Source organism: Notothenia rossii, assembly GCF_949606895.1.
Source record: "Notothenia rossii genome assembly, chromosome: 3".
In the NCBI taxonomy this organism is placed as follows: Eukaryota; Metazoa; Chordata; class Actinopteri; order Perciformes; family Nototheniidae; genus Notothenia; species Notothenia rossii.
The window spans coordinates 351,778-366,625 of record NC_136901.1 but is presented as its reverse complement, the minus strand read 5'-3'; the positions used below and the strand labels follow the sequence as shown (position 1 = coordinate 366,625).

At 44.3% G+C, this 14,848-nt stretch overlaps 3 protein-coding genes across 6 annotated transcripts in view; 1 reads left to right on the top strand and 2 right to left on the bottom strand.

The window, feature by feature from the left end:
* Window positions 1-14,848, top strand: part of LOC307032435 (sentrin-specific protease 7-like) — a 29,484-nt gene that overhangs the window by 5,672 nt on the left and 8,964 nt on the right. Inside the window, exons 3-9 of one of the 4 annotated variants that reach the window (XM_079670415.1) lie at window positions 8,372-8,436; window positions 8,514-8,687; window positions 11,642-11,709; window positions 11,798-12,124; window positions 12,345-12,418; window positions 12,510-12,620; window positions 12,706-12,739. In XM_079670415.1, coding sequence (XP_079526541.1) covers window positions 8,372-8,436; window positions 8,514-8,687; window positions 11,642-11,709; window positions 11,798-12,124; window positions 12,345-12,418; window positions 12,510-12,620; window positions 12,706-12,739 — 853 coding nt within the window. Of the gene's footprint in view, window positions 1-8,371; window positions 8,437-8,513; window positions 8,688-11,638; window positions 11,710-11,785; window positions 12,125-12,344; window positions 12,419-12,509; window positions 12,621-12,705; window positions 12,740-14,848 lie in introns of all 4 variants that reach the window. The other 3 variants (XM_079670413.1, XM_079670414.1, XM_079670412.1) reach the window with 3 other exon arrangements.
* LOC307030898 (uncharacterized protein) lies at window positions 459-1,653 on the bottom strand. Its single transcript, XM_079667531.1, has 5 exons — window positions 1,587-1,653; window positions 1,294-1,503; window positions 987-1,217; window positions 718-870; window positions 459-650 (listed from the first exon to the last, which is right to left on the bottom strand). The coding sequence occupies exons 1-5, from the start codon at window positions 1,641-1,643 to the stop codon at window positions 474-476; spliced, it is 828 nt and encodes a 275-aa protein (XP_079523657.1). The 5' UTR covers window positions 1,644-1,653; the 3' UTR covers window positions 459-473.
* Window positions 1,693-3,762, bottom strand: LOC307033249 (zinc finger protein 862-like). The gene is made up of 9 exons (XM_079671651.1): window positions 3,676-3,762; window positions 3,511-3,570; window positions 3,318-3,401; window positions 3,067-3,237; window positions 2,801-2,976; window positions 2,548-2,723; window positions 2,279-2,448; window positions 1,930-2,168; window positions 1,693-1,842 (listed from the first exon to the last, which is right to left on the bottom strand). Exons 3-9 carry the CDS (start codon window positions 3,355-3,357, stop codon window positions 1,711-1,713), a joined length of 1,104 nt encoding a protein of 367 aa, XP_079527777.1. The 5' UTR covers window positions 3,358-3,401; window positions 3,511-3,570; window positions 3,676-3,762; the 3' UTR covers window positions 1,693-1,710.

Below are 14,848 nucleotides of genomic sequence, written 5' to 3'. Positions count from 1 at the left end.
ATATCAATAAACAATAAAGCTTTTGCTAATTACACGTCCGAAAAGGGGGCGGAAGAAGTTTACACTTATTTAATCTCGCTTTTTTTTTACATCTTAATATATGTTAACATACAATATAAATGTATACTTCTAATCTTGAATAATTTATAGAATCATTCATATAATATATACAGGCAAGTTAGGAGAATGGTCTCTATATATTTATATTTATAAAACGGACAAGTCAAATCAAGCAATCTGATTGGTTCTTAGCCGTGATATACTGAGCGTATACCACGGGTAGAATTGTAAGTTACTTTTCACAACAAGTCCAGTGTTTCCCACAGATCTGAAATATACTTGGGGGGGAAGGTGCCAGGGGGGGGGCTGCGAGCGGACCGCGGGGCGGGCTTTGTGACGTGCAACACATGTGACAAACAACAAGTTTTAACAACATGTTTATTCATTAACTTTACATTACTGTATGGCAATATTCATTTTGTACAAAGATGGCACTGTTTGTCAGAGCACTTCATCCGTCTGGGTTTGTTGAAGAACAGCTCCAACGCCTGTGTGTATGGGAACGCCTCTGGTGCTGGTCCACTGACTGCTATCCGCATACATGCAGCCAGGTGCTCCCCTTTCAGTCGGTTTCTCATGTCAGTTTTCACCTGTAAAACAGACAGTTTGTTTTAAATGAACTATACAGAATGACATGCAACAGGGAATGACACTTACCCTGTTCATCGTAGAAAAATCCCTCTCGCAGTTTACACTGGAGACAGGGATGACCAACCCCGCTGAAGAGAGAAGGCTGAGGTTTGGGTATATTTCTGCCCATTCGTCCTTCTCACTGGCCAGGAGCTGCATGATCTCAGCTTGTGTCTTGTCCTTCAGAGATTAGCCAAGGCAGGGCAAATGAGTATACAGTATAATTGAAACATTTACAGATGTCAAAACAAGCAATTCTAACCGTCAAGTTCATATTAATTTAGGTATTTACCAACCTTAAATGTTCCTTCAAGAACATGCTGCTTGTAGGAGGTCCACTCTTGGATAACTGTGGCATCCTGCCCTGGGATGAATTTGTTGGCAAGGGTCTGCAACATTGAAATGTTGGTTACATCATTTGAGGTAACTGCCTTTGGACCCAGGACACTGAAGGCCCCCAGCACTTCAATATGCTGGAACCTGCTCTCAATGTTGCTCTCCAGGCTGCAGATGTAAGGTTTGAGGACCTGGAATGATATTATACATTTTTCAGTTCAAGGAAAATAAATATTGGAATGTAAAAGTAAGAAGGGATGTATTTACATCTCTGACAAATCTGGCCCACATATCTTCCCGGGGGCGCTCCAGAATTCCGTGTCCCCTCCTGATCCTCTCCTCCTCTCCGGCAATGCTAAACGCCCCAAGTCCACCTGGGTTGTCCAAGTCTTGGTGTAGGCGAGCAAGGAACGTTCCGGGGAGTGGGGTCTCGCCTGCCTCCAGAATTCTCCTCAGAGTAACAAGTGTGACTGGCACCTAAATGTGGAAAAAGACAACAATATAATAGGATGGATAATGCAAATAACTGGGAGCATCAAATGCATTTCTTTGTAATCTACCTGCTCCTTTATGTGGAGAAAGTTCACATCAGCTCTCTGAAACACCTTGGACAGCATTGCAATGTGGGGCAGCTCATCTTCCTGAAGGTAGAGGGCAGCCACAAAGCGGTATGTGGCACAGACATTATAGACCTTTGGCCACTGGGCACTTCCTTGTGCTCGCTTCTTCCGCCAGAGCAGCCAGCACAGCTGGAAGGTTCCTCTGGAGGTTTTGAACGGCTAGGTGCTGCGATAGCCACCTTGTATCTTTCACCTCCTAACAACAAGTAGAAACACTGGTAAGTAAAATATATGTAAATAATATGACACCACAATAGTATTATGAAAATAGGTGAAAACACACCTTGACTTTCAAGTCGTTCAGACCAAGAGTGGTAGCAGCAGCACTCAGTGTGGCTGACCTATTTGCACTATTTCGGAAGAATAGGTGCAGTTCCTGCAGGTGGTTCCTGAAGTTTGCCATATACCTGACAGCATTTGAGGCATCTTTGCATGCCAGTGCTAGTCTGTGAGCAGCACACGCTACAGAAACCAGCTTTGGAAAACTGTCTGTGAGCTGCTTTGCCACTCCATTCAGACGGCCTAAGTTTAAGAATTAAATGCAGTGTTGAGGGCGTCATTTTGTTTCCTTTAATAACAGCTGACAATACACATTTCACACAATCCATTAGATTTAACAATAAACTCCATACCCGTCATCACTGCTGCACCGTCTGTCCCGAGTCCGTAGAGCCTGTCTACCGGGAGATCCTTCTTCTGTAGTACACTCTTGATGGCAGCAACAACGCTGTCAGCTTTCCCATCTTCCAGAGTTACCAGGTCAAGGAAGTGGTTGAAAACATAACCCTCTTTATCCAGGTGTCTAAAATAAAAATGTATAGGTTTTCACACATATTAATAAATATTAAGTTTAACTAGGCCTTTATTTAAATGCACATCATTCCTTTAAAAAATACCCCACCTAACATGTAAATCCAGCTGGCGGTTTAGAGATACATCTGTGGTTTCATCAACCTCTAGGCTGATTGCTTGAGATGACCTTATCTCTTCCAAAATAGGCGACTCTACTATCTCTGCAAGGATCTCCAGCATTTCATCCACTATTCTGTGTGATTGATAATTGTTTCTTTGATCCACCTGAGAAAAAGAGATCATTTAACATTTAGCTGGTTAAAGTTCTTAGTTTCACAAGCATCATTTTGTACTAGGTTTACCTTCAGCTTTTCAAAGTAATCACAACCCAAAAGCTGAGCTAAACTTAAGAGCTTAGGGTAGTTGGTGTGGTGAGCCATCTCATTCTTTACTAGCCAGTAAAGGCATTTGAATCCACCTATGACGGCCTCATGCTCCATAATAACTGTGGGCTCAAAAGCCTGCATCACTGAGTAGCCTAGACCGAGGGCAAAGACATCATTCATTATATGAGCCAAACATGGTTGATAGGTTGCAGAAATTAGCTTTACATAAAAAAATGATATACCTGATGCAAGTGAGACCTGATGCTTTACACTATATTGATGAGGCTCTGAGGAGATGTGGCGCTCGATATAATCCTTGCGGAAAACAAGAATCCCAACTTCTATGAAAGCCCGTTTTAAGGGGCCTTTCTTTATTGGAGGCTTGTGTTGCCTGCAGATTCGACATAACATTCCTTTTTAAAAAGAAAAACGTGTTAATTCTTACAAAAAATAAGTTTTATTACAAATATGAACTTGCAAATGCCATTCATACCATGCTGGGTGAGGTAGAGCCAATTCTTGAACTGTGGCATTTTGAGCCAATCAGGGTTCCATCCTGAGTGGCGATGCTTGGAATCTGAAAATAATGCATTGGTATTACTGCATTTAAATGGTAGAGTTCTCCTTGCTATTATACTGTGTCTGTGTCTGTGTCTGTGATGCTTGGAACTGTGCTGCTTGTTCACCTGCACCTGCTTGTACCACACTGGGACCTGCTGCTGCTTGTATCACACTGGGACCTGCACCTGCTTCTACACTGGGACCTGCTGCTGCTTGTACCACACTGGGACCTGCTGCTGCTTCTACCACACTGGGACCTGCTGCTGCTTGTATCACACTGGGACCTGCACCTGCTTCTACACTGAGACCTGCTGCTGCTTCTACCACACTGGGACCTGCTGCCTCTCCCTCAGTACTCTGACTAGTTGTGCCAGCATCTTCACTGACCACCGGCTAGAATTGAAAACAAGCTTGAATCTAGTTTGGTCTCTGCATTGCAACTCACTGTTGACTGCAATTGTATAATTTCAGGTCAAATGAACCGACATATATCATTATTGAGACGTATGCATTTATTATTGCCATTGCAAGCAAAATGCTAACATTGGCTAAGTTACCTGTGGTCTCTCCTCGTCTCTCCTCCTCATCCTCACGCCGTATTCTCTTAAAATATTTTTGAATACTCATATCTGAGGAGTAATGCAGGGGGAACAGTCTAACCTTAGCTAAAGTTAATCTGTGTCCTTCTAACTGGCATAGCCCGAAGAGAAAACGAATTATAATCTTTTTTATATTTAATTTAGCACACGTAACTTGCACGCAGCAAAGTAGGCCTGGTTACGTTAAATACACTCTTAGTTGCCACTAACTTCAAATAATTCGAATCTCCTACCAAAGTCAGAAAACAACAACACAATAAGGAGAAAATAGTTACTTTACCTTAGTGTCCGCGTCTTCTAAATTAACGTCGTCTTCTCCGTTTCTCGTTTCCCTCCACGCGATGGCAGCACGAACAGGAGGTGTCGAGCGAGGGATCATACACTAGTTAATCGATCGCAGAGCGAACAGGGGGGGATTATTGTCCCCTAGTTAATCAACCGCAGAGCGAACAGGCACAGGAGGCGTAGAGCGAGGGCTCATTGTCCATTAGTTAATCACTCGCAGATGGCGTCGCTCGCGGACGGATAAAAAAAATTAAAAAAGGTCCGAAATATACCTGGGCGGCCCGCCCAAGTATTAACATTGTGTGGGAAACACTGAAGTCAGTATCCCTCCGCGCCTGAGAAAAACAGTATACCGTTGGGCTGAAAAGCAAACTGTTCATACTGGAACAAGAAAGCAGCGGAGAAGTAACGGGGCAGAAGCCCTCCTTTTTACGCAGTGGTCCAGACATAGACATCAAACGGCAAAACATATTCAGTGTGCAGTTCCTTTGGCATTAGGGCAGGGATATCTAGATACTTTTGAAGGTTTAACATAATGAATTGTGCTACTTTTAAAGCAAGCAACGATGTTTTCAAATCTGTAATCAAAGAGGTCCGCAAAAACGCTATCGACCAATCAGATTGCTTGATTTGACTTGTCAGTTTTTATAAATATATTTAAATTTCTTCCGTTACGAAACAAACTTACAAAGCATAAAATGGAAACATTTAAGATTAACTTCGACCTCTGGGGGGTCTTACTATGGAGGAGTGGATTGAGGAGTGCCTATCTCCAGAGAGCACCTAAACTACGACATGCAGAGCTCCGTGAAGAGCAGGTAGACCAACTGGAAAAGTAGCACCATTCAAAAGCTTTCTGATGAGGGTCTTGAAACAAAGCAGAGAAATTATGAGCGTTAGTGGCCACAGGTGCGAAAGCTCTCTCCAGAGCTACTGGAAGCCCAATCTCTGGGACCGGAGAAAGTGGAGCAATATTCTCTCCACGCCAAGCAACAGCCTCGAACAACCTCAACCTATACAAGTGACCACGTAAGCCATGCTACTGATGCTGGACAGGTTTTCAGTGGGTGCACAATAAACAGCAACATACACATTAATGTAAATAAACAGCCAAATAATGGATCAACGCTCTCTGTCTAATATGTTCGCTCGCTGTTAGTGTTGTTGCATAGCAACCACCTTGCACTATGTTTTGTGCAGAAGGCAACGGAGGGACTATTTTATTTTGAACATCATTATTTACTAATAAAAACTATTTAAGTTAGAGTGTGTATTTTTCTTTTTTTATTGCCACACTTGGCCGAACCACGCTGTGATATAATGAGCATATACCACGGCCTGTCGTGAGCTATTGCTTAAATATATACATATCATACACAAATTCATAAATAGAATACAAAAGAAGAATATAAACAGTTATGGTTTAGCAGTTTCCTCCCTGCACTAGGCTTGGGCGGTATCATTTTTTTCATACCGTCATACCTTGCTGACATCATACCGTGGTATACGGTATATGACGGTATGACTTGGGTCGACTTGAGTGAGGTGGCGTTCAGCGGCAAATAGATGTTTAGAACGGTATATTATATGTTCGGTGTAAAATGCAGCCCGAGCCGGTAGACGCTCGCAAAGTGCCGCGACGTGCGCGCAAGTGCAAAACAAGGGCTGCATACATGACACATTGTGCAAATGGAACATTTTGAGATCGGATACAGGACGCGTTTGTAGATGTCCGACGTTGTTTCCATAGTGAGCTAAGTTAACAATATATCATCAAACATAAGGATTTTCCGGGAGTAAATACTTGGCTTATTGAATAAAGTTTGCTATATTCACTAACTAGTTTGGCAATATTATTCCGTGCATGTGTTAAAAACCTTATTTCCATTTGATTCATTGGATTACTCGCGTGAATGTTTAGCACGTAAATGCTTTCGTTTTTAAAACCGTCCGACCTCGACTACAAAACCATCAACCAGTTGCATAGGATTAAAAAATGTCAACACTCACTCACCCCGTCTTAAACATTCCCAAAGAAGTGCCTCTGTCTCTCGTTGTGCTGGATGAAGTCACTGGCGACGAGTAAACCCAAAATAGTCCCAAACAGGCGCAGAGGCATTTTTCTTTTTTACTAGTTGTCCGAGTTCGGGGCCGGCAAAGGCTGCCGCCATCTTGCTCAGCTCAGCTCTGTGCTGAGCTCTGAGAGCGGGAAAGACAGACTGCCCTCCCCTGCCCTCTGCTGGCGCGTGCTGTGCATTACAATCAATGTCGTCCCTGTCAAAACTCCGTGTCAGTGGAATAGAATGAAACGCATCTGTGATTTGGCGCACAGTCTGTGACGTCACGGTATTGAAAATCATACCGACGGGATTTGGAAATACCCTGGTATACCGTAATACCGTCATACCGCCCAAGCCTACCCTGCACCTTTATAGCTCTTTTTGAATAGTTTGATGTTTGGACATCCCTTTAGCCCCTCACTCACATTGTTCCAGATCTTCACAAACACAAACACAGAAACTCCTCTTTGTTGCGCGCACCCTAACATTAGTGAATATAAATGAACCCCGTAAATAATAATTCCCTTCTCTCTCATTGAACATTATCTGAATATTCCCAGGTCATTGAACGTGTTTTGCCTTAAACATGATTTGTGCAATTTGGAATTCAACAAGATCTGACAGTTTTAATAATTTTAGCTCTAAGAATAATGGGTTTGTATGATCCCTATAGCCGACATTTTTAACAAGTCTTATTGCTGTTTTTATAGAATAAATAGGGATTGTGTTGTAGTTTTATAATGACTGCCCCAGACCTCTGCACAGTGAGTGAAATAAGGGAACACCAATGAGCAGTAAAGAGAGGGACGTTTGATCAAGAATCTGTTTCGCCTTGTTTCATATTGCAATACTTCTTGAGACTTTGGAATGAATATGTTTTGTGTTTCCAGCTCAGTTTCTCATCAATTGTGATTCCAAGGAATGTATGTTCTTTAACTCTCAATGGAAATCCCATCTATCTTAATGGATGCTTGTGTATCGCTATTTCCAAATATGATTAATGTTGTTTTGTTCAAGTTTAATGATAACTTATTACTGTTTAGCCATAACTTTAGTTTGCATATTTCAGCTGTGATCTCTTCCAATAGTAGCTGTACATTGTCCCCAGAATAAAATATATTAGTGTCATCAGCAAACAAAACAAACTTGAGTACTGTCGATACATTGCATATTTCATTAATATGCATAATAAATAGTTTCGGCCCCAATACTGACCCCTGGGGGACACCGCATGTAATGTCCAAATATGAAGAACAACACTCTCCCAGCTTCACAAACTGCTGCCTGTTGGTTAAATAACTCCGTACCCATTCCAAAACTACTCCCCTGATTCCATAACGTTCCAGTTTCTTTATTAATATGTCATGATTAATTGTGTCAAATGCTTTTTTTAGGTCAATGAATATTCCAATGGCATGTTTCTTTTGGTCAATTGAGCTAGTCATTTTTTCAAGTGAGTCTATTAAAGCCATCGAGGTTGATCTATTGGCTCTGAATCCGTATTGACTTTCGGTGAGAAGTTTGTGTTTTTCTATGAAATTGTCTGTTATTGAAAAGCTTTTCAAGAATCTTTGAGAATTGTGGTAGAAGTGAGACAGGGCTGTAGTTTGTGAAGTGATGTTTGTTCCGCTTTGAACAAAGGTATGACTTTTGCTATTTCCATTTTGTTAGGAAATGCACCAGTTAGGAATGATAGGTATGTGTGTGAATGGTTTTGAAATAACATCTATAACCTTTTTTAATACAGTCATGTCAATGTCATCACAATCGGTACATTTTTAGTTTTTACATTTCGTTACAATATCAACTACTTCCCTTTCATGCACTGCTGTGAGGAACATTGAGAAAGGATTACGTTTTATTAAGTTTTCCAGCTTATTGTCTGATGTTCATCCATCAGGGACTTTGCCTCCTAATTCAGATCCAACATTTACAAAGAAATCATTGAAACTGTTGGAAACAACATCCGTATGTTCCTCTTCCTTATCCTTGTCAATGAAGTATGTGGGATAACTCCTTTTTCTTGTTGTTTGTGCTAACAGGGCTACGGGGGTCCGTCCAGAGGCAGCGCAGACAGAGTGCATGCTGGGAGCTCCTCAGCCAACAGGTGAGTAGAGCACCCCCTGCAGGTTAAATCAGGAACTACACAACGCTTTAAATGAATAATAATGTGTTTCTGTGCAGCGAGCCTCTGTTCAGGAGCGTGGTGAAAACTCTGCTGGGACTCAACAGCACGATCTCAGGAGCCAATCACAGAGGAGCAGCAGGAGCAGCCAATCACAGAGGAGCAGCAGCAGCCAATCACAGAGGAGGCAGCAGCAGCCAATCAGATTCCTCCTCGGCATTCGGGCCCAACGGGTGAGCTGACGAACAACGAGTCAATAATCCACCGCTATTATAATAGTTAAAGAGCAACTTGCAGGTTTTTTTTTTTTACTACATTTATGCTGAACCTTGCCTGAAAATTACAATTAAAATGTTAATGAAGGATTTGATACGTTTTACAAGACATAAGGAATTCAGAGGGAAAGGAGCCGTTTTGAGCTCTGCTACTAAAAACTGCTTACGTCAAACGCGTCATATTACGTCACATAGGGGAGCAACTTTTTCGGACTCCTTCTCTGCCCAATCCGCGGTAGTAGTTTGTAGTTTGTTTGAGCGGTTGTGTTTTTGTGAGCTGGTATTTTTTCGGTAATTTTACATTGCATTGTAATCATGGTGAGCTGGAGTTTGTGCAGGTTGCACAGACTCAAGCCTGTCAGGACATCGAGTCCACAGTTTCCCTCACGGGAAAAGGACCGGAGCTAGCGTTGGTTCCTGGGTGCGTTGAGCATCCACCTCCCTGCAGCACATACTCTCCACAGCTTTATCAGGAAACCGTATTACTTCTCTCCCCCCCCCCTTCGCTGCTCTCTCTCTCCCCCCCTTCGCTGCTCTCTCTCTCTCCCCTCCGGTACACGGCACCATAAGACATAGTGTGGAGTTGCATTAGGTAACGCTGTGGTGGCTGTACTGCTCCAGCCGTCTCCTTTGTGTTTGTTTCCCCCTGTCTGTGTTGTTTGTGTGGGCGTGGTGGCTGTCACTCCTGGCTCCCGGCTCAACCTCCACTCACCTGCTGCAATCAGCTGTGCACCCTCCCCGACTACACACCTGCTTTCCATCAAGCCATTTACAACGGCATATCAACGGAGGCTCCACAACCTTTCTCCTTCAGATCGTCAAGTATCAGCCGTATCTCTCTCCCCTCCGGTACACAGCACCGTAGTGTGGAGTTGCATTAGGTAACGAGAGATACGGCTGATACTTGCGCATTAGTTTCTGTTATGGATCAGTATCAACAGTCCTGCCAGTAACGTTACTATATTATCAATGCTACTTTAGTTATAGCCTGATATATGATAGCTAACTTCACAATGTTGTGATGTGACGTTAGCTAACATTCTGTAGCTAACGCCGGTCACTCACCAAGACAGCTGCTCTGTTCTCCACTGGTTCTCCTCACACCACAGCTCCATTTCTCTCCCATGGCCGTTATTTCTTCTAATCCTTGGCTGCTCCTGGTCTCTTGGACGCCGAGCAGGCTCATAATTATAATCATATGCATTCGAATATATATTTTCAGCCTCTTCTGTGTCAAAACTAGCATTGGGATCCATGTTTATTAATACGTTACACCGGCCGCTCTCCCCCTTGTGTCCCCCGTGTTACGTCACACGCGGGAGGTCACGTGCCGAGGCTTTTTTATGCGGAAGTGAACATTTCTTACTAAAACAACGCCAGATGTCACTGTAGTGTATATTTCTGTATAGTTTTTTGAAAATCTAGTGTATTCATCATTTTCCTATACATTTAATCACTGGTGTCTTTAACCTGGAAGTTGCTCTTTAAAGGGGACCTATCATGCAAAATGCACTCTTGTACGTCTTCTCTACATGAACATGTGTCCCCGGTGTTCCAGGGAACTCACCAAGTGTCAGAAAACAGAACCCTCTCTCTCTTCCTCCATACCCAAATCTCTAAAAACGGGGCTGCAATGGATCTGATACAGACTGATCCAGATTTGAACACTTCTATGACGTCAGTAAAGTGGCGCTACGGCTATTGGTCAATTCTGCACCTATCAGGGGAATGAGAGGTTGGGCCACGGCCGGCCATTGCTGCTCAAAAGCGCTGGAGACGCTGTAGTACATATGCCAGGCCTGTAAGTGGCGCTGTAGTCTGCCACAAAAGCAGCGAAGAATACTTCCCTTGCATGGTTGCCATGGTTACCCTTCTGTTTATTCTCCACTGTGGCTCTTTTTCTCCCTCCTCGAGGCAAGCGTTTGCGCCTCCTGCTTTAAAACAAATGAATAATGACTCTAATCACATGTGAGGGATAATGTGCAGCGAGGCGGTCATTCTGGGGAAAAGAACAGCGACAGGCTGATCAGGAGCCGGACGCTAAGCGGAGGGATCTAGATCGGCCTGAAGGAGTTCGTCATAATGACCGAGTCGCTGCACATTTTCCCGCTCATCACACATTCTCAACAAAGTAACGACATGACTCCCAATATTAATTGAAATGCTTTTTATGGATTTAGAAAAATATTTTATTGGTTTCAAAAATAGTTGTATTGATTTAAATTGACATGCATCCGCTAAGAGAAATAGTCCGTTGTTACCGTTTGAACTAACGTAGCAACGGCAGGAACTGCTTCCATAGCGCTTCTGAGGAGCTTTTTGATTACAGATTTGAAAACATTGCTCCTTGCTTTAAAAGTAGCACGATGCATGATGTCAGACCTTGGAGAGTATCTAGATATCCCTGCCCTAATGCCAAAGGAACTGCCAACTCCCATCTCCTGCAGGGGGGCGTGGTCAGCTACAAGGGGGCGTGGCCAGCTGCAAGGGGCGTGGTCAGTTGCAGGGGGCGTGTTCAGCTGCAGCTCACAGAATCAGACCCCTGCAAAAACAGCGCTGGAAAGAGCAAATAGAGCGAAATGAGGCGTGGCTAAAATGCAGAATCTGTTTGGTATTTTGAAAAAAAAACTATATTTATATACTTTATATAGGTATGGCCCTACATTATATTGTTCAAATATAGCATGATAGCTCCACTTTAAATATTAGCTCATAAATCACACACGCCTTCAGACTCGTACAACATTATATTAAAAATCAATAAAAGACCGTGACTTAAATGGGTCATGAATTCATATTATTTTAATATTTATTTAAATGACTTTTAAATAAATATAAAACCATCCATTTATGTGCTAAAAATAATATAATAGTTGATGTTAAAATAGTGAGATGTTGTGTTCATCCAGCAGGTGGCGCCCTAAGAGAGCGTCAGACCGCCTGCTGTCTCCACCACAGAAGAAGAACGGCCACCTTACAGGTAATCTATCTTTACAAATAATAAATCCTTTAAATGCTTGAATTAAAGCATGGAAATGACATCCCGTAATAACCAGGCTCCTCGTCAGAGAGCGTCTCCGTGGAGGCTCCAGACTCCCTGGCTGAGCTGAGAGGTGACGGGCATGCTGGGAGTTGGAGTTCTGTGAGGCTGAGAGAGGAGGAGGGGGATGCCTTTCAGAGCGACACAGGAAGCTCCCCTGAACCGTCCAATCAGCAACAGAAGAAGAGCTCCTCCCCCTTCTCAGGAGACAACTTCCTGTCTCTGCCCAGAGCCACGCCCCCTTTGATGTCATCGAGAACTACTGTGATGTCATCGAGAGCTAATCTGATGTCATCCAGAACTACTGTGATGTCATCAAGGCCGACGTCCAACAGGAGACCGAAGCCAGAACCGAGTCTGTATAATATGAATAATAATATGAATAATAATAATTAATAATAATACATAAATCATATTAATAATAATAATTAATAATAATAATACATAAATAATGTTGATAATAATAATTAATAATAATAATACATAAATAATGTTAATAATAAAAAATAAATATAATAATTATAATAAACATAGATATGAATGACTAACTAAATGGTCTCTATTGTCCTCTTCAGTCGTGCTGTCCAGTGAGGAAGAGGAGGAGGAGGAAGAGGAGGAAGCAGTTCAGAGGAAACAGTCACAGAAACAGGTAGATAGAAACTGCTTCTCAATATTTGTATTTATTTTTGTTGTTGTTATTATGACTGTTGTGGTCCTGATATCCCTCGTGCTGCGTTCAGGCTCTCAGAGCAGCGTTGGAGTTTGGAGCGTCTCCTCCGTCCTTCATGCAGCTGCGCTTCTCCTCGCTGCACGCTGGCCTCATGAAGGCTGGCGCTAACGGAGAGCTGATGGTGGGCTTTACTACGTGTGTTGGATGAAGCATATTAAATATTCATGATGAATAAGATGCTCAACTTTGAACCTTTTTCTTTTCAGATCACGGAGCACGGGATCAGCATTCCTCTGAAAGGTAAACACACTTTCATTTCATGAAACACAGAAATAATCAAGGAGAAATATTACTAGACTTTTAATTATTATGACTTTTTCTACAATATTTTTACAATGTGTTCCCTGGAGTGTGTTCTGGTGCTCCAGGAGCAAGCAGGTAACCAGGTGTGTGTTCTGGTGCTCCAGGAGCAAGCAGGTAACCAGGTGTGTGTGTTCTGGTGCTCCAGGAGCAAGCACGTAACCAGGTGTGTGTGTTCTGGTGCTCCAGGAGCAAGCAGGTAACCAGGTGTGTGTGTTCTGGTGCTCCAGGAGCAAGCAGGTAACCAGGTGTGTGTGTTCTGGTGCTCCAGGAGCAAGCAGGTAACCAGGTGTGTGTGTTCTGGTGCTCCAGGAGTAAACAGGTAACCAGGTGTGTGTTCTGGTGCTCCAGGAGCAAGCAGGTAACCAGGTGTGTGTTCTGGTGCTCCAGGAGCAAGCAGGTAACCAGGTGTGTGTTCTGGTGCTCCAGGAGCAAGCAGGTAACCAGGTGTGTGTTCTGGTGCTCCAGGAGCAAGCAGGTAACCAGGTGTTTGTGTTCTGGTGCTCCAGGAGTAAGCAGGTAACCAGGTGTTTGTGTTCTGGTGCTCCAGGAGCAAGCAGGTAACCAGGTGTGTGTGTTCTGGTGCTCCAGGAGTAAACAGGTAACCAGGTGTTTGTGTTCTGGTGCTCCAGGAGTAAGCAGGTAACCAGGTGTGTGTGTTCTGGTGCTCCAGGAGCAAGCAGGTAACCAGGTGTGTGTGTTCTGGTGCTCCAGGAGCAAGCAGGTAACCATGTGTGTGTTCTGGTGCTCCAGGAGCAAGCACGTAACCAGGTGTGTGTTCTGGTGCTCCAGGAGCAAGCAGGTAACCAGGTGTGTGTGTTCTGGTGCTCCAGGAGCAAGCAGGTAACCATGTGTGTGTTCTGGTGCTCCAGGAGCAAGCAGGTAACCAGGTGTGTGTTCTGGTGCTCCAGGAGCAAGCAGGTAACCAGGTGTGTGTGTTCTGGTGCTCCAGGAGTAAGCAGGTAACCAGGTGTGTGTTCTGGTGCTCCAGGAGCAAGCAGGTAACCAGGTGTGTGTGTTCTGGTGCTCCAGGAGTAAGCAGGTAACCAGGTGTGTGTGTTCTGGTGCTCCAGGAGTAAGCAGGTAACCAGGTGTGTGTTCTGGTGCTCCAGGAGTAAACAGGTAACCATGTGTGTGTTCTGGTGCTCCAGGAGCAAGCAGGTAACCAGGTGTGTGTGTTCTGGTGCTCCAGGAGCAAGCAGGTAACCATGTGTGTGTTCTGGTGCTCCAGGAGCAAGCAGGTAACCAGGTGTGTGTTCTGGTGCTCCAGGAGCAAGCAGGTAACCAGGTGTGTGTTCTGGTGCTCCAGGAGCAAGCAGGTAACCATGTGTGTGTTCTGGTGCTCCAGGAGCAAGCAGGTAACCAGGTGTGTGTTCTGGTGCTCCAGGAGCAAGCAGGTAACCAGGTGTGTGTGTTCTGGTGCTCCAGGAGCAAGCAGGTAACCAGGTGTGTGTGTTCTGGTGCTCCAGGAGCAAGCAGGTAACCAGGTGTGTGTTCTGGTGCTCCAGGAGCAAGCAGGTAACCAGGTGTGTGTGTTCTGGTGCTCCAGGAGCAAGCAGGTAACCATGTGTGTGTTCTGGTGCTCCAGGAGCAAGCAGGTAACCAGGTGTGTGTGTTCTGGTGCTCCAGGAGCAAGCAGGTAACCATGTGTGTGTTCTGGTGCTCCAGGAGCAAGCAGGTAACCAGGTGTGTGTGTTCTGGTGCTCCAGGAGTAAGCAGGTAACCATGTGTGTGTTCTGGTGCTCCAGGAGCAAGCAGGTAACCAGGTGTGTGTGTTCTGGTGCTCCAGGAGCAAGCAGGTAACCATGTGTGTGTTCTGGTGCTCCAGGAGTAAGCAGGTAACCATGTGTGTGTTCTGGTGCTCCAGGAGCAAGCAGGTAATCAGGTGTGTGTGTTCTGGTGCTCCAGGAGCAAGCAGGTAATCAGGTGTGTGTTCTGGTGCTCCAGGAGCAAGCAGGTAACCAGGTGTGTGTGTTCTGGTGCTCCAGGAGCAAGCAGGTAACCATGTGTGTGTTCTGGTGCTCCAGGAGCAAGCAGGTAACCATGTGT